This window comes from Chlamydotis macqueenii, chromosome 21, assembly GCF_036417535.1.
Source record: "Chlamydotis macqueenii isolate bChlMac1 chromosome 21, bChlMac1.mat, whole genome shotgun sequence".
NCBI lineage: Eukaryota > Metazoa > Chordata > Aves > Otidiformes > Otididae > Chlamydotis > Chlamydotis macqueenii.
Genome location: NC_141576.1, coordinates 6704057 through 6731383, shown reverse-complemented (window position 1 = coordinate 6731383; position 27327 = coordinate 6704057). Strand labels below are relative to the sequence as shown.

Here is a 27327-nt window from a genome sequence, read left to right as displayed (position 1 = left end):
TTGACACCTACTCCCGTTTGACATTTCAAGACAGCTTGCAATAAAGGAAGGTTACTGACATCTTCAGTATTTTTTAATGACAGGCAACTCTGCTTCTCTTTCAAGACATGTAATGCACCTCCCACTCTTATTATAATCCAGGTTAGATGTCTGTAAGAAGAGCTATCGGTGGATGCTATGTGTTTTTTCCCAAACCAACGTACACATCACTGTTTGGCAACTGGAACGATCACTCTCCCATTACTTCATCTCAGAAGACAGGCATACTAACCAGTACACAATGTCTCAGAAGTACTGGGCAGCTCATAAATTTTTCGAAAAACAAGAGGACATCACCTCCTGCAACGTTCACTTAGCATCACTGCAGATAAGGAATAAACTAAAATTCTAATTTCACTCTAACTTTCCTGCTCTGTTACACCATTGTTTATTGTTTCTGATACTTACTTTACAAGTAATTCTAAGTCTTTTCAAACTGTTTTACATTTTCAATTTCAAGTACACTTCTACAACAGCTTAAAACAAGAACCATTTAATATAAATTTGATTTCTTTTGTGTTGATACACTGTTCGTTTAATAAAAATGCATTTTATCACTAAAGGTAAAGTTTAAACAAATATACCAAAATCATCATAGTTTTTTTTCCAAGCCAACAGCAAACATCTCCCTTACTTAAACTATTTCAGAACGGATTTCATCAGCTGACTTTTGGAAGAATGTTCATCAGCACACCCAGCCCTATGAAAGCATAAACAGCTTCACAGAACAAGACTGTGAAAGCAATCCTTCTGGTTAAAATGGAAGAAAAGACCTGAATAATGCTGTGGAAGAGTTACCAAATACGGAACATACGTCAAAACTTAATACTTTAGTACTTTTTAAAATATATTACTTTATTATGTTTTTTGAACAAAATAAAACACTTCATTACTTTTTGGCTAAAGCTTCTAATTTACAGAATATTGTTTAAAGGCTTCATGCACTGTGAGAAAGGAAAGATCTCACACTTCTCTATATAACATTGCAACTTTAAGTGATTCTTGTAAACCACAATAAAGATCATTCGGCGCAGTTGTGCCAGTCATTCTGAATCAGCAGACAGCATTTCCCTCGGCTTTCAGTCACTCGCCATCATTTTCCTATCTGTCGCTTTTATCCAACAGAAAATTAAAATAGGTTCAAGTCTCCGTCTCTCTCCTCAGACACGGCAAACATACACTGACACACAAAACTCATCTTTTTCAGAACCATCCTCTAGCATGGCAGTTCAAAATTATTAAAATTGACCAGAAATGCCAGCTTTTAGAAATCTTACTTTTTCTTCAGATTAACTTCACTAAAGAAACAAATGGCATTTTTGTGGAAAAGGTTGTTCTCCTATTTAGAAGTCCATATACCTAACTACTCCCACACACCATCATCCTTTTACAAAACATATTTTCTAGCAGTTAAGATTCTGGACTGGTTTCAGATATCAGCATATGGGGGCCAATTGTTGTGGTCTCATTTCAGCTGCTTTTTTCCAATTCCAAAATCAGTATTAAAGCAACACACAATTACTTTGAAATCTTGCAAGGGTTCCCATCATTGCCTGCACTGCAAACTACCAAGCTTTGTAACAGCTTGCTTGCGACAATCATTTCTCAACACCAATTTAAAAAATGTTAAGACATATCCGCTGAGAACATTCAAAATCCAGCACTGAGAAAAACAACCGCAAGGTAAATAATTTATTTGACTGATTCAATCTCACTAAGAGTTCTCGTACCAGATCAAAACTGGAGATACCTTATGCAGTGGAGTTTGCAATAATATTAGCTCAATGCAACAAACACGATACTTGAATACTTTATTACCTTCCTGAACATGAATTTGCATTTATGAGAAATTGTTCTAAATCAATTCCTCCGATAGGGGTTAATATGAATTTTTTTATTTGTATCCAGTGCTTTATGCAGTTCAGTTTTTGCAGGCCAGGGGCCAGAAGGATGACCACTATCAGGATCTTTAGCCTAAAAATCTGTAAGCTAGCAAGTTCAGTTCCAGGACACGCTACGTCATAGTTCCTCCATCCCTCTCCTCCTTGACCATTCACTTTGCTAAAGCCAGTTGCTGTATCTGTTTTCAGAAAGGCTGAATAAATCTTTGGAAGTATTAATGAACTGCCTTAAAGCCACTGTAGATAGGATTCAACTCCAGATTAAGACACCTACATTTTGAAAGCTATGTAACATCCACGGTCTTATGACTACCAGTGGAGCTTAAAGAGCTATTCAGCTCTCCAGACAGTATTTGCTTTAAGGCAAGCCCAAACACAAGCAGCACAAGAAATACTGCAACAGTTAAGAACTTTCATAAAACCTCCAAAAGCAAAACCAATTCTCATAACAAAGCTGGTTTTCAAAGCGCTAAACGAGGAGGAGCGCTGTGGCTTCCATAAGAGATTCCATATCCTCCTAATTTCCCTAATTTCATCGGCAGTTGACAGCACTCAGTTGCAGAAGGAATATTCCTCAGGGTTCAAGCCACAAAAGCAGAGCTTTAACAACAACAGACCCTTAAGGGGAGGTCTGATCCGGAGACAGTATAGAAGAAAATTAATACAGCGATTTCAAACAATGTCAACAGTTTAAAGCTTTGTAATTCTGAATGGTTGCTCAATCCAAGCATCTATAAATAACTGTTTGTTATGGTAGACATAGATAGATGGCAATTACTTCACATCATGTCCATTTCTAAAGTCTCTGAAAAACTTAAAGGCTAAATACAAAACACTGACCTAGGGACAGATAGTTTTTTTTCCATGTGCAAGCTGTTTCTTACCTCCCACATGTATACATTGCTCTTAACTTGAGATCTTTTTTTCTTGTCACCAACAAATGGTCCAAACTTCTTGCCTTTTAAAATTGATTTTGTTGCCCAGACACCTGAAGAGATGCATATCAGCAGTTAAAACCGATTTAATATATCTCAAGCAAATGTTCTACTCACAATTCATATTACTTAAGATTATTATACACATCTATCTCAGATTGGGGATCACTCTACAATATTACAATCACAATAATGAAACTGAAGTTTAATAAAATGAATTCAAACAATCCTCTCCCCAAAACTGACTTCAGTCATGAAAGGTTTAAGCATTTACCTGGTTTCATTCTTTGCTCACGGGCTACTGTAGCTCTGATGACAAAAAATGACCTCGATTTTTCTTGTACTTCAGGTAATATTGAAAATATCATAAGAACATTACAGGTTTTACATTGTAAAGTCCCAGATTTCAGCTCTTTTGCTGAGTAAACATGTCATTAAAAGAAAAATCCTATTTGCTTTCTCTGAAACAATGCCAGGCAAATGAGGCCCTCACAAAAGTTGTGAAACTAATTAATAGCATATTTTGAAGGAAAAAACATTTAGGACTGGTGAAAATATGTGCATCTGCCCACAAGCTTATTGACAAGATTAAACTGAACTGAGAATGGACAGCTGCATTTCACATTTTACAGCACATAAACTAAGAACAGATTGACAAATAATTGCTAATTAAACATAACATTCCCATTCAGACCATGCTAGACCAGGTTCATACTAGAGAAGATTAACCTTGCTCCAAGGAGCTTATAACTTGTTTCTAACAGTAATGCATTTATTGTCAGGCTTATTCCTCAAACCACCAGCTTTTAACACCAAGTATCCTGTCTCCAATTCTGACTTCCGTCAAAGTTCTCCCACGTTAAACTGTTTAAAAAAGCCAAACATCTTGCACATTATTACAGAAATGACACTTTGCTCCATATAGCAGCTTTCAAGTCTGTACTGAACTTACTGATTGGAAGTGAGCTGCAGCATTCTAAAGAGATAACAGTAAGTGAGTTGAAAAAACACAAAACTGTAAAAGTGAAAGTGCTATAAATGAAAACAAACGAGTGAAGTAACCTATCAGTATTTTCAGAATCTAATCTATTTGCATCTTGGTTCACCTTTCACCCCAATTCTGATGTTCTAGGAACATCATCTCGGGATGCTGGAGATTGTTAGGAGCTCTCCGCTCTCTCCAACGGAAATTATTTCAGATAAAAGTACCAGCACAGCAGGGCACCAAACATTCACAGCAACTGCAGTTTATGCGAGCTGGTGTAAAAATCTTCATTCTCTTTTCACAGTTGTAGTACTCACCAAGCCGTGTCTTGTCAACAGCAGATGGGAAGAGCCTCACGTCCTCAGGAAGCCCCCTAAGCACATGCTCAGGGACATCATCTAAGGTCTCCACAGCGCCAGTAGATTCAGTTGTGTTCTACAAGTCAAAAAGCCAAAAGGGCCATGACTATTAACAGAAGAAAAATCAATAGGACAACAGATTATCAACCCATACAAGCTACAAAAACTCCTGACTTGAAATTGAAGTAAAATTTCCAAATTGCCATTTCAACTAGGGTCCCCTCCATCAACATGCTAGTGTTGAAGTATCTTTTTATCAGAACGTTCAAGTTTTCACTATTATTTTCATTACACTTGTTTATGCTTTAATGCAGAGCTCTAAGACCACATTAAAGACACACGTAAAACATTGATAACTAAAGTTGCTGTAGTTATTTTTTGCTTTAGTTAATGGATGTGTTTTGGTTACAAGCAGCAAACAGTGAGTAAATCTAACTGAAGTGGTTTTCACGTATCTGTTCGGCCATTTGCCATTTCATTCATTTTCCCTGGCCTCTTCTTAAAAACAAATTCCAAATTCTCCCTGGAGTTACTTGGGCAATAGAGCTAAAAGTATTTTCTTTTCCCTGTCTGAATATGACTTACCTGAGAGCACCACTATATCATACTTAAAGATGAATGAACAGAAAAGTAATGTGGTTCCACACCGCAGAAAATATCTGTATTTTTCAGAGTAAGTTTTCATGAGTTCAGGCTTAGTGTTAAATTTTGAAACTGATCATTAATATGGCAATCTAAAACTCATCCATGGAACGGTTTTTATTAGTTGCATTATTTGTACTGATCAGTTATGCCATAAGAAACTACATTTAACTGGTAATTAGATCAGTAATAGCATTGTTACATGCTACATTATGTCCTTTGTGCCATTTCTGATTGGAGTTCTTCCAAATTTCAGATAAAATACAATGTAAAGTTGACTACCTGCCTAGCCTATTACACTGAGACTTTCTTCCAAAAAGTATCACATAAGAGTTCATAGAAACAGTCCCAGAGCTGTAGTATTTATGAGTTACCACTATAAAAATCTCCAGTTCCTTAAACATTCTACTGAAGCATTAGAATTACTCTAACTATACAATGTATTTGTAAACAATATTCTTAATCCTGTTTTTAAACTGGACCATACAATTTTTTCCACCATGTAGCATGAAAACATAGTAGCTCTTACATATCCTGCCAGGAAAGTCTAACTCAATTAAAAAAGTAAAATTGGTAGATTAATTTTTCCCTTTAAATTACAGAAACTACAACAGATCTAATCTAACATTCTGACTTAATCTTTTCTGAAAATAAGCCCAAAAATTTTCATTATTTTATGTTTCACCTGTACACTAGATCTTAAATATGTTCTCTTCTGCTAGAAAATGTTTCTGACTACTTCTGAAAGACTAGTATATTTAAGAGCAACACATGATGTTTTTAGTAGACATCTTTGCTGGCTGCTTACTTTTTGAATACCGAACAGTCAGAAGATGAGAGAAGTTGATAGCAGTATTTCGGGACATACACATCATCTGTCAAAATAATACTGTTGAAACACTTTACTGGCAATTAAAGTAACGAGAGGACAGGGAACTGCCATGTTAAAATATATCAATTAAAACAGCATGCAGCAAAACAGCCAGAACACAGGAAGAACAGCAGGTTTTTAATTTCATTTCATAACCATCTTACTGACAGTTTTTTTTAAATCTTGGGTTTCCTACAGAGAATAAAATGGCAAAAGCCCCTAAAACAGAGTTACAATGCAAACTGATTCTGCACTAAAGCATTAGTAACTGCATTCCACTACCTTTACTTAACACCTAGGCACTCACCTCCTGCAAATTCCATTTAAAATGTAGAACAAATGCGGATCAAATAAACCTGCTTGAGCCTGCAAAGCAGTTTCTCCATTATGACTCTCAGCAAGTAAATTTCAGTAAGGGTTAGTAAAATCATATAGGCTTGATTAACCGACTTCAGATGTGCAGCATGTAGCTTATGTTTATCATAACTGACAGCAATAGTGAAAAGGATGACTGGAAAAATTTTATGTTCTATCAACCATCCATTTCATTTTCAACTTAATATAAATATGTCCATAAAAAGTAATGGTGGCCAAGAGCAAGGAAAAAAAAATAACTATTAAAGGTACGTCTATTAATAGAGAGGAAGGAAATTAAATGCTAAAAGTTAAGTTCTAAAAATATTTATTTGTACTTAGCACATGTTTCTAAGCATTTTCCATTTTCTATATATTTTCGAAAGAAACCTTCAATTCTTTCAAGTGAAAATTGAGATATACTGCAATTTGCCTGAGTATACCCTAGTTTTGTACTATTCGTGTTCATAAGGAAAGCTAACTGGTATCTCAGCTGAGAGTATAAGGACATCTCCCTTTCAAAACAAAGGGCAATTCCAGCTCCAGAGCACTTACAGTCTGAGCGTCCAGACCTGCGCATGCAATTTCTTAAACATGCACATAAAAATTCCGAGTGAAACAACTGCGTATCCCTCTACGCAGAAATAAAGCATGATGTAAAGTGTCAGTAACAGAAATAACTTGCCTAGAATCATGCACGTGATGACTTTGGAAATACAGCGCAAAGGCAGAACATCAGCTACCCACCACGCTGTGGATAACTTCACAGATATTAGCAATTCGTTCTGTCCATTTTTCAAATGATGACTTCCAGGCATACTCAATCCAATCTGTCCCCAAAAACCAAACTAAAAATAGCTTTTGGTATTGCCTTACATGAAAATGTACCATTTGTGAGAAAGACCAAACAGTAACTTAAGGAGAAAACCATACTCGAGTTCTGGGAAGTGCACACAGTTCACAAAAATGAGAAATTATTTGTTTTACCTATCGAACCGAGGATGTTGCAGTAAACTAACCTCTCCTTGCACTTGGGATACACCACCTGCTCTGCCATAAACATGGGTATATCCTGTACTACCCAGTACTGAACGTGAGGCACACAGACGCAAGCTACCCTCCACGTACTGGAGACTAGTAATGTGCATAACACCCTCCCGGCAGAGTAGCTGACATGATGAACCTTCGATTTTAATGTACTTCACAGAGTTACTACTGGGTCTACTGTTGTCCTGCTGCTGCTCTATTTACAATCTACAAACATGCCACTTCACTCCAAAGATCGACGTTAAGGTATCTGCATGTCAAGTTTCCCGCTCTGCAACAAACAGAATAAGCCAAAAGCAGATTTAGAGAGAATAAAAGGTTTTAAATAATGTCACGAAGGTTATTATTTCAGTATCCTAAATGTTAATCCTAATTCCTAAATAGGTCAACATCTCAGAATCCTTAGCCAGCAGGTTATAATTAACACAAACGGTTTTAAGGTACTTTTATATTAAAGTTTGAAAAGCAACAGAAAGCTAATAAATTATTTAGAAATGTCAATAAGCGATTAGTTCAATTTTAAGGAGCCTACAAGGTTCAATAGGCTGCTTATAGTATTATTCATACTATTATTTGTATAACACAACAGTAAACACTACTCATACTTGTCACCAAGCAACTAGCTCTATTACCTAATTATAATCAACAAAACACTACTCCTGATTAAAATGGCCAGAATTTCAAAGTTACAAGCATGCACAGTTTCCCATAAAATCCGTCCACATTATGAAAGAATCGCGCTTGGTGAGAACTGCGCATATGTTGAACCACGCGCAACAGCCCTAAAAAAAGTGTCTGCCCTCTGACATCGAGCTTTGATCGTTCTGGTCAGAAACAAACACTGGGGTGATGGCAGAAACTACTCCGATATGAAGGATGCTATATTTAAGCTCCGAATAATCTTTAGAAGATGTTAAACTGAGAAATAACAACAACTTGTGCCACACGGCAGTTGCCCAAGTAAACTCGGGCTGTCTGGAAACGGTTCTTGCTTTTGCACGCAACCATAAAGCAGAGATATGATAGCAGATCTCACACACTGAGTAACACACAGAGCACTTTCCACTGAGCACTAATGAAATATTTTATGCTGAAAGTTTACTGGAAATATATTCTTAAATGCATCCCTACATGCTATCAAATGTAAGGTTTTTATCTCTAAAGGAAAACAGACAAAGCTTCTCAACCTTTTCTCCCTAGCACCCGCTCTTTGTGAGAGTGCCGCGCGTGGCAATTATTCTCTACCTTCAGGTGTGTGACTGGCTGAGCTAAGTAACAAGAGCACGTCTTCTGCTGGCTTTAACAGCAACAACGAGAAAAATGATAAAACTGGAGTCATAGCAAGGTTATTCTATTGCTGCCTTGGTAAGCCCTAACAGCTGCACAGACACATCCTAGAGAGCTATTTGTAGGGGAGAAAGACCCCCAAACTGGAAACCATGGAAGGAATAGAATGTCAGAAATCCCTTCCCATCCGAAAGCGCGAAGAGACAAGGGGCAGGGGGGAGGGAAATACCCTTATCCTTTAGCCGCAATAGCTGAAGGCTATTCAAAGCAGAGCAAAGTTGTATTTTGCTGTTCCAACAACCCAAAAGGAAAAACAGTGATGAAAGCAGTCTGATTTCCAGACATCTGTTAGTTAGCCTTGGACTGATATGCAAGAAGCCACGTCTCATCAGACAAAAGAAACACACACTTCTCAGCATATCAGAGAAACTTAAACAGGCTTCCAGTACATTACCCCATGATTTCACTAGGGGAGAGCCAAGTCTATGTTCCACAGTGGTTTCTAACAAATTACATATTGATTTTTTGGTTTTTGTTTTTGTTTTGTTTTGTTTTGTTTTTTACAGTCATAGCTAGATAAGCTGTTAAAAATCTCAAGTCTGCAAATAAATTTTAACCTACCAAAACTTTAAAAATCAGACTCAACTGATTTAGACACAAGCGTACAGCACTGTGTCATATCCTCTGATATTCCTTAATAGTCATAAATATCCCAAAACTGTTCTACCATTTCAGAAGTTTATTGGTTCGGAGTAATACACAATCAGAACTTTATTTTGCACCTACCTACATAAGTCAAAGACTAGCAGCTACGTTCAGAGAACATAACACTCAGACATCTGTAGTATTAATGGATTTCAAAAGTACCAGAGAATTGGATATGGCCTAGTACATAACAATACATCTCACATCTCAAACGAATGGTAATAAGTAACCAAATACTAATCAGTAAAATAAACAATAATTTAATGCAGTCAAATCAGTGCAAATCTCATTTTATTTGCAATTTAAATGTAGCTACTTAAAACACCTTCCAGATCACAACTTGTCCCCAAGGAATGTCTGTCTACAAAAAGAAGAAATACTACATTTCAATCACTTTTCCACCAAGACTTAATAAAATTTAAATTTATTTTTTTGTTTAAAAAATTCACCTCTTGATAAAGATAGTGCACTGGTGCCAACTCTTGCATTTAACTGAAGTTTTGAATACAAAAGCACTTGAAGCTTATTTCACTTTTAAGCTTCCTACTGTGAAGTTCACGAGAAATATTAAATTGCTAGCATACAAATCAGCCAGAGTGAAGTGACTTAAGAACAATGCCAAAAAATTGTTTGAAGGCTAAAAGCGTGCTTTAACTAAAACTATCTTTTCCTGTCTGCATCGAATTCAGAGTCCTATCACTTTGACAGCACCTCTCAACACATGGATTAAGCAATTTTTCACATCACTTTCAATATAATTGTACCTACGGACCAGCCACAAATTAGACTATAATATTACAAGCACTATTTAAGCAGAGTAGAAACAGTATCAGTAATAAAATGTTTACAGATGATCAGAGATTAGAGCAAAAACGAAAAAAAGTCATCCTGAACGGTGTAATGAATGTCAAACATTCAGTTAGTGTCATGTTTTGGTGGAAACAGGATTAAGATAAAGGAAAAGATAAAGGAAAGGATGCCACGGAAGAGAGAGGGATATTGCAGAGAAGTTAGAAGAGGCAGTTGTGAAAGGGAGATGAAGTGACTAAGGAAGACTGCTAAAGCTAGTAGCCTGCTAGCACAAGAAAGATAAGTTGGAAGCAGAAGTCTTGGCTCATCCAAGAACTTTATCTGGCTACTCCTCTTTGCAACAATTTCACTGTGTCCTTTAAAATTAAAGATGTACTGGAAATATTTGAAATAATAATTGAAAAATTCAGAAGGAATCGGGGCAGGGAGTTTTAGTACAAGTGTAGGTGTAATTTGTTAACATATGCCTCACCATTTTTCAAATAATTGCCCACGCAGTTTTCCAGGTAGCACACAACCTTCATACTACTCTATCTTAACGTAGTCTGAGATGACATAAATGCTACCAATCAAAACCCCATGCCTACTTGGTTTTTTTTAAATAAATTATTCAGCATATTCTGGTGAAGTAGTTTACATATTAAAGGAAGATCTCTTTTTAAAACAGATATAGAATATGTATCGTCTAATCTGAGACAGCAATCTTCCAAGAAACCCAAAAATATTATTTCCAACAACAGTTCCTTTTTTTTTTTTTTTTAAATCCTTCTTCTCATTAATACAAGAAATACAAGTATTTATGAAAAGGTTTTCCTTAACTACTTCAAGATTTCTATGGGATAAACAACAAAAGTAGCAATCTTCTCATACAAAATAACTTAACAATAGCCCAATTAGCTTCAGGGTCACTGAAATCACACCAAAAGCAGAGATAAGCAGAATGAAAGAAATACGAGAAGAAAACACTTGACAGATGTTTGGCATCAGGCAAAAACATTTCTTATACAGACCTGGCACTACAACTTGTCAACAGTGAATGAAATGACAAGGGCACTGCAAGAAAAAACACCACAGGGTTGATGCTAAATACACACTTAATATGAATGGTAATCAAACAATAAAAAGCCATACAAGCTCTGTACACTTGGGAAACTAAATGTGAAAGGCAGAAACACCAAGAAGGACTCTAAGCTCTTGTAGCTATTCCCAGAGGCAGGGTCATCTCATTATTTAATTGTAAGATGACATGCATCACAGCACTGCACAAGCAATATTAGCAGTCCAATAAGACAGATGAAGACTTTATTTCGATAGAGCACAGAAATCTTTCTAAGTTCTAGGAAGAGATCAGAGGTGGGGAGAAATCACAATAGACAGGACACCAGGGGACACAGAGACACAGATGGGAAGAAAACAGTCAATGGAAACAATGAAAGGTTAGGATCTACAGCTTTCAGAATTTTAGCAAAATCCAAAGCTTATCAGAACAACGAATAAAGCAGGATTACTACTCAGACAGCAATAAACTGTTCACTTCATGCCACTGAGTGCATTCAAAACAAAGCTTGCAGGGGAAAAAAATTTCAAGTCTCAATAGAAATAAATTATGAAGCAATAGTTAATCTAGCTACCCCAAACTAGACTACTAATGCTTCAAAGTGTGCTAATGCAAATGTTAATTGTACTACACATACATATTTCAAGGCTCTGATAGAGATTTTATTTTGCTTTTTACTTTTTAAATACACACACATATATATATACTGAAGATTTTTCACTTTAAAGTGGAGGACAAAAGCAACAGGACACAACCCACCAACCAATTTCACACCATAATTCCTTATATTATGTATATACTTCTACAGCTGTAGTGAAAACATACTTCTGCAAAGTGCTAATTGTATTCAACGCTGATGATGAACAAATAAGGACATAAAGGGCAATAAAAGCGCTAATTAGATACAGGTATCAATAAAAAAAAAAGTTTAAAAAGCATTTTACATGACTGTGTACGATGGTTGTTCCTGGCTTTAAAAGCTTCTGTTCATAGATAACATTTTTAGCAAATCAAAAGCAGCATTCCTTTAGTGTAATATCCTACATTCACATTCCCACACCAAAGGGACGTCTTAAAATAATTCAAAGAGAGAAGTACTTGTAAGAACAATTTAAGGCAACATGTACTTTTCCTATAAACATCTCCAAGTAATAACAATTGTGCATGATACACAAACAGATGTATAATACCTACTTGGATAGACAAACGCAAAATAAAATCATGTACACTTGACACTGTTGATTAAAACAACATCCTCCAGTCAGGACATTCTTGCATCCATATAGTAGAGTACTGCATCACAAAAGAAATGCGCTTTCCCAGTATCTTCACTTGATTCCAGGGGAAATGCTTAAGAGTTCCAGAAAAGCGTTAAACTTCCTGATCAACCCATTTCTGTGACAGATTGTTCACTGCACATTTGAAACGGTAAAATGGTTTAAAAAAAAAAATAAAATATGGAAGCCTTCAATTTTCAAGCCACTTTTTTAAGGAGTTGAATTATTACCAAAAGCCTCAGGATGAAGAGTGCCAGCAGTAATAACTTGCATGCTGCTAAAGGAAATTCACACACAAAAAAACTTAAAACAAATCTCACAAGCTTACATGTTGTGGAAAGGAAGATTATGAGATTTAATGACACTGAAGATTTTAAAGAACATTTGGGTTTTTTAGCGGATTATTTACTTTTCTTATTAATAATTAACTGTTCTAACATCTAAGTATTTTGATAAAGTCTTACATTTATACTCACCTGATTCATTTTGAATTCCTTTTGTGTTCTGAAAAGATACACACAACAAAGAAACTTCTTTGTTTACATGAGCCCTAAAAAGAAAAACAGACAATTGTAACAGGTACTTACCTACAAATTTAAACTGAATTGAAAGTACACACAGACCTGTAGTTTCTCTTCCTAAAGCATTTGTCACAAAGCAGCATATTGCTTTATTTAAAAACTCTGACCCCAAGCTATAGTTTTATGATTATAGCTCAAATGTATATGAACAATTTCAAGATAGATATCTCTCATTAATCTTTCTCCCAGTTTTAACTGACGATGCAACAGAAATGTGCTCAAGTAGTCTTATTTGGGTTTTAAAACACGTTAGCTTGTTCAAGATTGAGTACTTTTAAGAAGTTTAGGAGTCAGATCTCTTTAGATTTTAGTATCAAAGCACTATGAAAGACCCTAAATGGCTTTCAAATTAACAAAATGCATGCATTTCAGTCTCCACTCTCCTCTATTAGAAACAGGAAATTCTTCCTTAAAATTAGGCCCTTTATTAAGGTATTTTATTACACAAACGTACTTGGCATTCTTGTTTAACAGAAGCCTGAGATTACAAAAGGTTTCCTAGTTCAAGTAGGCAGCAAATTTAGAAACTCATGACTTAAGACAAAACTAATCAGAACAATGTCATATCTAACAGTTTAGTACATCAACTGACTTTTTTTTTTTAATATATACCCAAAAAAAGCATTATTGCTGGAAACATTATCCTTCCTGCTGTCATACAGAATTTCCAATAAATGAACACCACCCTTTAACTAGTAGCTAATCACTTAAAGCACTTTACTCAAGTACTGCCATTTCTTCCTTTTCTTTAGTTTTCTTATTATAATAATGATTAACCGATTTTTCACTAAGTACTTTGCATAAATACTAACATTTAATTTAAAATACATTCAAGTAAAATATACTCCAAATAAATTTCATGTAATCCTTCACATCTTTGCACTGTAAGAATTCTTAACGCTGCATAACAACAGGGAAAATACTGCCAAGCTTCACACAAATGTTGCATTGCTTAAGAAATCCATAAGAAAAGGAAAAATTTCCTTGAAGAGGCTATTTCTATCGTATACAGCTCTTCCAGGATTAACTCCTTTTGCCCTGATATTTCCATACTAGATTAGCATTTAGACAAACAGTTGAAACATTTGTATTTCAGTTCCAGTTTTGCAACTGGTTCTGTGGGATTTCCAGTTTTCCAGCAAAGACCGGTTATGGGACCTGCACAGCTTTTAAACCTGAAGAAACGCATTCCTTTTGGAATGTACTACTACAAATTTCTCATTTACTTCAGTACATCTGTGAAATACAAATCAGTTCCTAGGAACGATACATCCCAAGCATTTGATTTTCTAACATCTTCTCTAACACTGAAGGAGAACATAGCCAACACCAAGAAACTGCAGAATAAGTAGGGAATGCACCACAGGTCTCATTACCAGCTACAGTCACTCCTGAGAATGTTAAACCTGCCACGGCAACAACATCCCTTTGGCTCTAAGCTCCTCATGCATTAGCACACAGTTGTTCCTCGTGCATCTTCCACATACCCTTCGTCTCCCTCAGCCTTGATATCTTAACTCATTTCCCCCCCTGACAAATATGATTTGTACTTCAGACATTTTGACGCAAATGCTTCAGGCAAATAGTTTCTGAAATTTGATCCACTCTGCCTGTCATCTGCTGAAAGTCACCTTAGCACATGGAAACGCTGATTGAAGAAAGCGCAAAAATTGGAGTCAGTATAAACTTCTGTACTTGAGATGAGGCCTGAAGAACAAAGAAAAATCCAGTGCTCTTGTATTCATTGTTCACTGGAACAATACCCACACAATGTCAATTTATAAATGACATTTTTTTGGATAGCAAGAGAGGCATCAAAACATTTCATAGTGTGAAAAACAACTTATTTTTACTAACAAATGTCTTGTTTTCTACACTTGTGACAAAACAAAAAAATGGTTACTAATGTAAAGAAAACAAAAGTAAAAACCTTTTATTGACAAGATTTTAAAGCACAGCCTGATGAGCTACTATGGCTGGAGCATACGAGTTTAAGTGTTTATGGTCTCCAGCTGCCTATTTCTATCTTTTCTCCTCCCTCTCCGGGAAGATTATCAGTCCCTCAATGACAAGGGCTTAACTGTTCACCTAACCATTTTCTATCAAGGTTGCGGAAACCGATTTAGAATTCCTATTGTAAGCAGCGTACATATGTTACGCCGTGGTAAATGCCAGTCATCTGAAGTACGTGTGATTTCCAACACTGAATAAACGAGGAAGGCATTTAACCAGAACCCCAGATATGTGAGGACAATAAGGATTTAAAGCACTTACAGAAGCAAACATTCAACACCGTCACTACTCAGCCACTAAACACAAAGAATCTGAGAGATGATAAGTAAATATCAGTAAGTGATGGGCTGAAGGGGTCAACGCTAAAGGAAAGTCTTGTCAAGCTGAGCTTTCTTACCCAAGTTGTTAAATAAATTAGTAAAAAATTTGAAAAGCAGTCCAAAACTTTTTTCTTTTGCTTTGTTTCATTTGAGCAGCAGAAATATATTCTTCTTGTATTTCATATAATAATTCAAAATTATTTTGCTTAGAATTAATACTGTTTTGAAAACAAAAAACCAAGCCTAGTATTTTTAAAAGTTTTATAAATACTTTATTCAGCTTTTCTAGAACTGGTTCTATTCAAATCTCTCAATGGTAGTTATTAACATACTGATGTATTTAAACGTCCACATAACATAGTTTAGGTAGATCCCTAACAGACTACACTGCTCTATACTTTCTTAGTTACAAGTTACCAGAGGAACCAGGTGACATAAAATACAATTAGATGAGAAATTAAGCTGCAGGAAAGCAAAAGCTTCAAAAAGTATTTATAAAGCTATTAATTTAAATAACACATTTAATCTTAAAATTTTATACCTGTTGTTCTGACAAGTTACACATATGAGCTCTCTAACTGGAAAAAATGCCTGAAAATACTTCCCCACTTTTTCATTCCCCCATGTTACCTATTTGTTAAAAATGAATTCAACCATGTGGAAAGAAAGATTAACTGCACTGGAAAAAAAAAAAATTAAGACTATATACAATCTTAAGTCTTATGTACAGTGACTAGTTTTCTTTCCACCTAAATAAAATGTGACATAGGAACAGAAGACAAAGTATCTGTAACAATAAATTTGGGGTTTAACTTCTAGTGCACAAAGAAAAGTTTTTTCAAGAAAAACAAGAAAATATGAACAAAATTCTAGCACTACAGCACAAACATTAGTTCCTCGTATGATCAATGGCTACGAACAACCTATTTACTCTAGTCACTGCAAGCAGAAACAAGCTTTCACTCCAGACGCTACTGACTTCTTGGCTACACACATACAGTCAAGTTCAATGCAAGATTTTCCAGGAAAGCCCCAAAGAAAACGATACTGCTCTGATTTGTCAGCAGGGGAATTGTGATATATTAAATTTAAAGAATTGATGATGATGACATTAAATCAGTTTTAAAGTTAGCAGTAGTCTAAAACTGTGTTAGAACTTGGAAAAAGTCACATCAGCAGCTTCATCAAATAGAAGAAACAATTATTTCAATTAAACCTTTCCTCCAAACTCAACAAGAACATGTATCTCCATCTCTCAGTCAAAGACCTGAATACTGTTAATAACGTCTACAGCAGTAAATCTTGAAGATTCACTGAAGTCCTTAAGAAAAGATAAGTGTTCTATGGCAAAAAATGAAGCACATTTACCAGTACAGTAACCTGAATTTAAAAAATTAATTTCCAGAAAACCTTGCCAAATCATTATTTATTTCAAATCACTAACTACTACAGCAGCTCATGAGTACAAAAATACTCTGCACTTTCTCAAGACATAAAAGATTCCGGGACATAAACACAAGAGAAAGAAAATCTACTGCATCATACAATCTCAGAGTTTCAGAAAAGTGTATTTAGAAAGGCTCTTTGATAGGCAACAATTTATATTTATTTAAATAAGAATATAGAAGGCATTCTAGTTGAGGAAACACTTTGGTCAGTCTAAAACAAACATTTGAAACAAAAAACACTTCGACCTTATTTCTGAATTCTATGCTTAAGAATTTTAAATATTCCCTTAGAAAAAAAAACCCACAACTTGCTGGGAATAAAGTCTGCAAACAAAAGCAAGTAATTTTATACAAAAACAATGTTCCAGATCATCTTTTTCAAACTAAATTAGATGGTACTTCTGGTAATCATTCCTAGGTTTTACTGAAGAGTCTATCTTCTGATTCTATAAGCCATAGTCATCATTTCTGTATTTGGAGTTAAAAAAAAAAAAACCCAGAAGCAAAAAGCACTTTGAAAGAGAATGCTGCTTCCAATTCAGAGAAAGAAAAAGCCAGGCATAAGGGTATCAATCCTATTGTGGAGGCTGAAAATGGGCCATGCACTACGTCACTGCTCCATTAAAACACGTTCATTACAGAACCAGCAACAAAACTTGAACATCTCAACAGCCTGCTTTCCTAATGACCAGGGGTCCAGGCTGGGACACTGCAGGGCTTTGGAAACTGCCTTTTTCTTTGTTTTAGTTTTTAGTGGCAGCAGATGATTTTTTTATTATGTCTTTTTTTTTTTTTAACATCAGGACATTTTTTCAATTCAAGTGAAACAAAGCTTGCCGAAAAAAAAAAAGAGCTCATAACTCTGAAAGATTAAAATATTTATTAGAAACAAGACGCACTACCTGTGGGCACTTAATTGCAAAGATATTTTCAGTTACTCAAGATTGCTAGAATGTGGACAGGGGAAAAGTGGGCAAACAATGATTTTCTGCACACTAAAATCTATCACCTATTGTCCACTAAGAAAAAAGGCTTTGCTTACCGCCATGTAACCAAATAAACTGTTAGGCTTCAGAAAAGTTTAGATAACCATGCCAAGAAACCACCAGCATAAAAGTAAAACCTGAGTTTATTAATTAAACAGCAACTAGTCAAGAGAAGCAACAGAAAATACTAAGTCTCTAACAACTGCAAATACACAGAAATACCATTCCAATCTTCAGGCATAAGTACATCTTTTAATTTTACTTGCAAAGACAGTAATTCAAATGAAAATTTTCTCAGACAAATACATTGCTGATTTACTACAATGTGAAGAATTTCATTTCATTAATTTCTTTTTACAGTATGGGAATCAGCCTCCTATTTTTTGTCTACAAGCACATTTTGTACAGAGGCAAAGAAGAAATATTTTTCAGCTAAGAATATGATCAGAGAAAAAAATACAATGGTAAAAAAATTATTTCACCGGGAGGGAGATGTTAAGTATCAGATCATACCTGTCCTTGTAGTATTTTAAAAAGGTATGCCAATGCAGATATTCAACACAGAGGAGTTTATGAACTCCAGTTGTTTATAAATCCCTAATAAAAACCATAAAAATAGCAGTCTTCAAACTCCACCAGTAAGCAAAGGAATCATGAGGACCAAGGTACTGCGCTATTGCTATAAGTTATAAAGTAATCTTTTTTTTTTCTGGTTCAGATCCTCATTTGAAGGTCTTGCAGGCACACTGCAAATAAACTATCCACTGGATACCAATGATACAGAAACATATTACCACATTGGTCATCTCTAAATCTCTCTAAACTTCTCTTTTCAACAGACAGCCACCTAGTAAGCAACAATATTCAGATCTCCTTTCTATATGTTATTACTTGCTTACCGTAAGGATCAAGACACTTATGTAAAACACTGAAACAGGGACATCGCTGCACTGGAGAAGGGATTTCAAGAGCCATTTTAGTTTTTACAGAAAAAAAAAATAGTAGTTTGCTTTGACTTTCTGCTTTACTTCCTTTCCATTTTCAAGCAAATATTCATGCAGAAAAATAAGAATGGGTTATACATACGTACGTAAGTACTTCAACATCCTTCTCCCATCTTCCACGCTACTCTGGAAGAAGGCTGTTCTTCAGATCCCCGTACCTACACTAAACAAGCATCAATTCAGGAATCCCCAAACATCATACTCATCATTGCATTTCTATCTAAGATATTATCCAAAGTGATGATTTGCCTTTTATTTAATGTAACTACGGTTTCACTGCAAGTGAAACTTGGCCTTATTTTTACGGTCTGTGCCACGAGCAGACCTGCTGTTGAGACGCTTCTGCCCTAGCAAATCCTGGGAGCTATATGCTTGAAAACCAACAGGTACTACTGCATGGTTCTTGTGGCTGTCTCCACAAGTCCCTTAGTTCTTTTGTTTCTTAAAAGTCAGTCCCTCCCATCTATCAACAATGGAGTTCTCTATCCAAAGAGTGCCAGTGCTATCACTGATTCACCGTCACAGGTTTCACCAACTGAAGAGCTGGAGGCCTCTCTGTCTATGCCAAGGGAAGCATACCTGAATTCTTAACACGCTCATCATTTTATTAAAGTGTGGTAAGTGTCAAAAGACAACAACATAACAACTACATACCACACTGCTGTGCATCTCCAGTTCTTCTAAACTACTTAATGTGAGTGAATAACCTGAAAAAGACTTTGCATCCAAATAACACGCCCAAAGTCGAGAGCATTGGCTGGGAACAGCAAACTGGAGTGGCATCAGAAATGCAAGCAGTCCTGTTGTTTTCAAGAGTTGTCCATTGTTGATTACTCAAATGTAAAATAAGAAAAATCTTTATTTTGCCACTGAATGATCAGACAGCAGGTACAACCACAACATCTTCCCTTCCTTCTTCAACAGTTGAAAACAATGGAAAGTCTTCTTTACTAATTGAAAATGGAAATTTACAGCTTCATATGAATTTGAAACCACCAGAAGCTTTACTGAAGACTTCAGCTAACTCTCTCATAAGCGGGTATCAGCAATGCTCCACACGCTGCTCTGGCTTCAAACATAAAATGTACTTGAAGATACCACCCTTTACCTGTCCTAAATGTCTCACATGCAAATCTTCTCTGTCACCCCAAACATTCTCCCCCACTGCACCATCATAAAGAAATCTCCGATTTATGTGACACACCCTAGGACGGGCATTTCCAGTGAGGAAACCAATTCTGAGATTAATTTCTCCAAGCCCCCTCTCACGCAGCGTGGCAGATGCTGTTATCTGCAACGAGCTTTAAAGCATGTGAATTGCCAAAACTTTTGAAGACTGAGTATTACAAACTACTTGGAAGAGAACAGTTGCCTTGAACATCAGGCTGGCAGCGGTTATAGAGCTCTGCCTTGCCAGCTGCCACCTCCGAGGCATTTTCAATAAAAAACCCTGAAAGAGCAGCCCAGGGGATGGAGCACCTTCTTCCAAAGGGCCTCCGCCGCCATCCTCCTCCCTCGCCCCCGCTACACGCCCCGGACCCCCTCTCCCCAGGAGGCACCTGCCTGCCCGCACTCCCTCCTCCCACCTGCAGCCCGCACGCCCTCCCTGAGGCCCCGGCTCCCTCGCCCCCGGCCGCCACCTCCCTCCGGGCCCCCACCGGGGCGGCTCCACCCCCCCGAAGGAGGCTCCTCCGCGGGCCGGGCCCCGCCGCCGCCGCCACCCTTCCCTCCTCCCGCGCCGGGCCCCTCTCCCAGCCGCGCCCCCGGCCCCGCGCCGCTGGCTCTGCCCACCGCCCCCACGCCCCGTCCCGCCCTCCGGCGCGGCGGCTCCCGCGGGCAGCGCGGCGGGCTCCGCCGCTTCCCTCTCACCTGCGCCGCTGGTGCTGCCGCCGCCTATGGCCCGGCTGGGAGCGGCGCGGAACGGCCTCAGCTCCGGCACCATCCGGGCGCCATTTTGTCTTCAGCCTCGGAAGTGACGTTTGGGGGGAGGCCAGCGGGCAGGTCCCCCCGCCGCGGGACCCCCTCCGGAGCGGGGCCGCCCCCCAGCTCCCCGCACCCCTTTCACCCCTCAATATTTCCCCGAGACCGCCTCAGCTCATCCCGCCCGCCGGAGTCGGCCTCCGCACCGCGGCTTCCAGCCACCACCCTCATCCCAGACAATGAGCTGTGGAGAAGAGCAAGTTCTCTTTCCCTATTTCTTTTTTCGGTCTGTTCTTCTTCTTTTCATAGCAATGGAGCCCCGTAAGGGAGGTGGTTTTCTCGCTTCTGACTGAAAACGAAAGAAAAAAAAAAAAAATCAGTGGCTGAGGGGAAATCACTTGAATAACTGGAGGTGATGCATGGAGAGAGCCTCGCAGCCCCTGAGGAGGCGCGGGCGGTTTCTCCGGGCAGGCAGCCTGAGACCCATTTTTGCTGCACATACATTGTGCTGTCCCGTGTAAATCGAATTTTTTTTTTCTCACTGTAATTTCCGAGAGGAAGAAAACCCATAGTTACTTCCTGGGAGATGTTCAGATTTGTATTGCAGGGCTTAACAGTGCTGCTTAAATTTGAAGAGCAAAAATAATTCTTTCTCACTTGAATGTTGTATTCATAACACTGTCAGCGATGTAATCCTGTTGGGCTAGGACTATTTTTCACATGGAAATGTTAAGAATTTGCCATTTTTTCCAGAGAAACCCCCCTGACACCCATAGGAGATGGAAGTCATCAATACAGTTATAGATCACATATTTTACATTTCTTTCATTATTTTGTTGTAACATTCACTGTGCCTGTCCATCAAGGAGTAACAGTAAAACTGTCGATAAGCCTGGACACACGAAGCGCTCACATAGCGCCAGGATAGAGGAGTCCCAGTCCATGAAGCTGGAACGTTTCCTTAGCAAGTTACCTGGCTTCCCACTCTTGTCAAGCTGAAGCTTTTTAAAACAATCCACCCTATTTCCAACAAACATAGCCTTTCAAGCGTAAGGAAAATGCACGCTCTGAAGCCAAAGAATTTGAACACCTCGGTGGTAATGCTTAACTTTGCCAAGCAACAGCAGACTGAAAAATAACAGGACACAGTGATCTTCCCACCAGGAATACTCAGAATGTGCTTAAGTTTTAATATGCTGCTTAGGTACACCAAAAAATCAGTTTTGAAACCTCGGTTTTTAATAGTAACAAATCCTTATATAATTATGTTTAAACTACTTGAACTTACACTAAATCAATTTAATTCTAATTTAGCTGAAGTGTGTCAGTTTGAAGATTATTTTAAGAAAAAATAAGTCTTCCATTTAACATGTCATAGCCTTATACCTATAACAGAGAAAACAGAAACATAGAACAAAATATATACCATCTCAGCTACAGTACAAATCTTATTCAGTACAAGGTTTAACAAAAGTATCACAAAAAATACAAATTATAACTTTCTTCTACTTAACATATTTATAGTTCTAGAAAGAGTTTCTAAAAAGAACTCAAAACACAGTAATTTAAAAAATAAGTTAGTCTATTGCCTTTTTACTTCTTTAACCTTTTATCCCCCTCTATTCTTAAGATGTTGTTATTGAGACGTAAACCAGACTATGTAGATATCAACAAGCTAACCCACAAAATTATAGCACTGACTGCAAAACACTGATATTTTTAACACTTCCTTTGAGTTTATTAATGTTTTTATTGTTTTATGGCTTAATTTCTACTCACTCACTTAAAGGCTTTTAATCAAATACTGATATTACTCCTCTATTCCTTCCTGGTCAAGGCTGTACTGGTTTGTCAGAGGCCTGATTTGAAGAGTCACCCTGCTACTGATTTGGTGGAAAGCTTTAGTATTTTTTGGCTGAGGGCTGGAGTGTGAAGGTGAGTTTGTTTTCAATGAGGCTGGTTGGTTTTTGTTTGTTTGTTTAACAAATTTTGCCTGGTTTTGTGTAGTGGTAAAAGTAGAAGTGTTGTATAGCTGAGATTATTTTCTTGGCTTATGCTGGGCTTAACTGAAGACTCTTACACATTTTTTGTATTAAATGCATATTTTTCAACAGTTTTTAGGTGCTTTTTACACTGTAAATTGTTTCTGCTTGATCAAAAAAATAATTTTATTTCTTATTGTATAGAAAGATAATGGTAAACCTATATGATATTCTTTATAGTTACATACTTGCTTATTAAGACTACTTAATTCTATGTTATGTTTAGCACTGCTTATTCCAGTAATTTTTTTTTTTTGTACTCTATTATGTTGTAGGTGAAAAAAGGACTTAAAAAGCTGAAGCTCTGAACTAAGTAGAAACAGTTTTTTTCTCAGGTAAATCATTCCAGCTGTTTGCTTTTCTGTATGTAACTTCTGCTAATACAGGGTTAAAGTTTTATGACAACAAAAGCTAATACTTTCAAAAAAAATTCTTATTAAAGTTCATAGCTTCTTGGAAGGTTTATGTTATAAATGTTGGAAGAACTTAGAATGCTAAGACAAAGTATATTTCTCAAATTTTAATGTTTTTAGACTGTTAGCTAATAATAGATTTTATTATAAAAGTAAATAAAAACAAAGAATCTGAATATTGAAGAGTTTGCTAATCACTGTCTAGGACAGGATAGGCTTTTAGATTGATTTGCATTTATTATTTTATCTAGAAATGAAGAACCTCACACTTAAATGTTGTTTAAAGAAGTGTTAGTTCATTTTTCAGTCAAAATTCTCAGAATATAAAATAATATTTTTTCAATATCTATGTGAAATGTAGCTATCATAAGCACATTATGTCTGTGACTGCGAAAACGTGGAAAAAAAACCCAAACAACTATCTGGTGCTGTCAGTTTATCAGTAATTTTGGTAACTAACAGTCGCAATGTTCTTATCAGAATGAGCTGTGTGTAGTCCTAGTCTTGCCGTAGGTATTCCTAAGCCGTTTGCTCAACTGTGTCAGCTATTTGGTAGTAAATATGCTGTTGTTCCTATGTCCTATTGATTTCCATTCTTACACAAATATATGCACAATCTCTTCTAGGCTTGATATTTGCAATTTTTAGTTTGAAATATTCCCTAAGACTTTTTAAAGAATAAAAGGATACTCAGTGCATTAAAGAAATAATTTCTGACAAAAAAAAAAGTCTGTTAAGCTGTAAGCATCGCTATATTTAGTATAGTAAAAGGTTCTCATATAGTACTGCATGGTACAGTGTTTCTATTTATGTCTTACAGCAGATTCTTTTTCTTTACAAAACTCAGGATGACAGAAGTGATACGAAGAAGAGATAAAGCATGAAAGAACAGTGAGAGGAAGGAGGTAGAGTACTTCTGTCTGTTAGCAATCTTACCAGAAGCTTCCAAAATACTGTACTGAGTCTGTCTGCACACAACCCAGTCCCTGCACCACAATAATGAATTAATAATAAAAATATGTATGACAACATGCCAATTATCTATGCTCTAGATCTCCCTAGGGTAAAGATGAGAATGCCTGTGATGAGTAGTAGGGATGTAATGAGTAAGTACTAACCTGACAAAGTGAGTATAGGAACTTCTACTGTACAGAATAGAATAAATGAACACGAGGGATGCATATAAGCCGCCCTGCAAATATAACAGTATTGATGTCAGATGCTTGGTGAACCTGTTATAAGGGTTTCCTTGAATAATAATGTCTTAGTTGTATGTAATAATAAATCACTTATAAAATAAACATTTTGCTTGTGGGATTGCTTGAAATAACTTGAGTGTTTCTGTTAAGCTGTCTAATAGTAATACTGATCTCTTTAGATGTTGGTGGGGCTCATTAAACCAAAAGAAGGGTGGACAAGAGACAGTAAAATTGCTTTGTATAGAATCCTTGTATTGGTCTTGCAGTGACTTGTAATAGGTTAAGTTCTACGATCATCTTTGCAGATTGCTGCTGCCTCTTGAGACACAAGAATTGGGAGTAATGCAATATCCACAAACTTCCACTTCATCTATGAAAGGAGACTTGGAGAAACCTGAGGCAAAAGGCATGATTTGTCAGGTCAGTATTACATATATTGAACTATAGGGATTCCAGTTATTCTGCCTCAGAGGCCTCACTGGTAGTTTCCTAGGCTGTGTTATTTTTGGCTTATCCCATCACTCTTACTCTAAGCAGCTGTGCTTTGCTCAAGTGTTAAGAGACTCTATTGTTTTCCAACTAGCTGTCACTTAACCAGGTTCTATATATTTAGTCTGCATGCTTTGAATGTGATTAAAATACCTCTGTACATTCAGTGCATTTTTTTTCCACATGCTTCTAATGTAGTGAGACCCATAATCCTGTAGTTAAGTATGTTTTTCCCTGTTTTCTTGTTGATTGTCTAAGTTCCAAATAATTTATGCTTTTCCATGGTGCTGTGATTCAGTTAACATAAGCTTTTGAAAGTGAAAGGTGGATCAGAAAGATGCTGGTATTTAACACCCTTTCTTTTAAAGAAATGCAGGAGCTATGCGAGGTAGTTGCATCTGGCATATGTCCTTCTGATTAAAAAATATATTAATTTCTTTCTTTAATAATGCTGCTTTTAACAATAGAATGTTAGGTGTTATTTCAATACTTTGCTTGAAACAAAACACCACCAAAGGAAAAATTGGATAAGACTTGCTCCTGTTATGCTGTAAGACCTTACTAATATTAGGAGACCCTGAGGATCTGTGTAGTATGGACAGACGTTTTTAAAGCTGTGGTAGGCTCCAGGAGGACAGAATCTTTGTCAAAGTTCAAAGCTACATCTCTTTCTGGAAATAATTAGTGTTTATCTCAACTATGATAACGAAAGTACTGACAGAAATGGAGTTTATGGGGATAAAGGGATTTGTTGTTTAGGAATGTCATTGCATGCTTATTTGCAAAAGATGAAAAAGGGTGTAGAGTAGAAAAATACTGTTTTATCTCTGGCCTGAGATTGATATAGCTAGTTTGGAGTCATTAAACAGTAGGACTCACATTATTTATAAATATTTTAGCATGTCACTCTTGATGTAGAAGTCTTCCATGTATGAATCCTAGGGCTCTCAAGCTGTTCACGTAAATTATAAATGTCTCTGTGGAGCTTATTGCAACATGCTGCCTTCTTAGAGTAAGAAATGCTGTAGCAGGCAAATCACCCCTTGTTCTCAGAGCTACTCAAAACCAGTGAGGCTAGTGGTCTGGCAGCATTAAAAAGGCAGGTGGCAGATATTAGCTATTTGTGAGAAGATGAAGGAAACACCCAGTGTTACAATAAAAATACAGCTTCCAATACCAACCTGGACTCAAATGCTCTTGTTCTATAACTCGGTCACTTCCTTGCAGTATTCTGCACTTGTATCAGGGTACGTCTGTTACTGTCACTACTGGTTTTTCAGAACCTGTAATTCAATCACAGTGAATGGGAAAAACTGTCTAGTTTTGGTGTAGTCTGTGCTGGTCTTTGTTCATCTCTTGCCCTTGTTTATTGCCAGATAGACTTCTCAATTTTCTTTGCCTGGAAGTTTTTGCTTTAGTTGATTATGTTGTGTAGTCACCTATCTGTGCTTGAAATTTAAATAGATCTGGCTATGTGTGTGCAAGTCATCTTTGTTTTCACTGCGTTTACATTGAGAATATATAGCACCTGGTGGTGTTTCCGTGGACTTGCACTTCAATTTACACCTGGTGCTCAGAGAAGCATACAGACCTTCAGTTGATTAAAGTTCTGAACACTTAAATCTTTTGTATTCTGAAAATATCAATATTGCTGCTATTGTGCTCTCTAAAATAGAATCATAGAATCATGGAGTTATAGAATGGTTAGGGTTGGAAGGGACCTTCAAAGGTCATCTAGTCCAACCCCCCTGCAAGGAGCAGGGACATCCCTGACTAGGTCAGGTTGCTCAGAGCCTCATCCAGCCTGGCCTTGAACGTTTCCAGGGATGGGGCATCCACCACCTCTCTGGGCAACCTGTTCCTGTGTTCTATAACTCGCATCGTAAAAAATTTTTTCCTAATTTCCAATCTAAATCTACCCCCCACTATTTTAAAACCATTACTCCTTGTCCTATCGCAACAGGCCCTACTAAACAGCCTCTCCCCATCTTTCTTATAGGCCCCCTTGAGGTACTGGAAGACCGCTATCAGGTCTCCCCGGAGCCTCCTCTTCTCCAGGCTGAACAGCCACAACTCTCTCAGCCTGTCCTCATAAGAGAGGTGCTCCAGCCCTTTTATCATCTTCGTGGCCCTCCTCTGGACCTTCTCCAACTGGTCCATGTCCTTCTTGTGTTGGGGGCTCCAGAACTGGACACAGTACTCCAGGTGGGGTCTCACCAGGGCAGAGTAGAGGGGGAGAATCACCTCCCTCGACCTGCTGGCCACGCTCCTCTTGATGCAGCCCAGGATGTGGTTGGCCTTCTGGGCTGCAAGGGCGCATTGCTGGCTCATGTTGAGCTTCTCGTCCACCAGCACTCCCAAGTCCTTCTCCTCAGGGCTGCTCTCGATCCATTCTCTGCCCAGCCTGTATTTGTGCCTGGGATTGCCATGGCCCAGGTGCAGGACCTTGCAGTTGGCCTGGTTGAACTTCATGAGGTTGGCACAGGCCCACCTCTCCAGCCTGTCAAGGTCCCTCTGGATGGCATCCCTCCCTTCCAGCGAGTCGACGGCACCACACAGCTTGGTGTCATCAGCGAACTTGCTGAGGGTGCACTCTATCCCACTGTCCATATCGCCAACAAAGATGTGGAACAGGGCCGGGCC

At 37.5% G+C, this 27327-nt stretch overlaps 1 protein-coding gene across 5 annotated transcripts in view; it reads right to left on the bottom strand.

The window, feature by feature from the left end:
• The window catches only part of PRDM2 (PR/SET domain 2), a 72435-nt gene extending 51849 nt beyond the window's left edge, over positions 1-20586 (bottom strand). For 3 of the 5 annotated variants that reach the window (XM_086764433.1, XM_086764429.1, XM_086764427.1), the window contains exons 1-4: positions 20491-20586; positions 12746-12819; positions 4178-4295; positions 2825-2928 (exon numbers count right to left, since the gene is read on the bottom strand). In XM_086764433.1, coding sequence (XP_086620559.1) covers positions 2825-2928; positions 4178-4295; positions 12746-12754 — 231 coding nt within the window. In that variant the 5' untranslated portion in view covers positions 12755-12819; positions 20491-20586. Of the gene's footprint in view, positions 1-2824; positions 2929-4177; positions 4296-5669; positions 5737-10945; positions 10989-12745; positions 12820-20490 lie in introns of all 5 variants that reach the window. The other 2 variants (XM_086764430.1, XM_086764431.1) reach the window with 2 other exon arrangements.
• Between the last annotated feature and the right edge of the window lie 6741 nt (positions 20587-27327).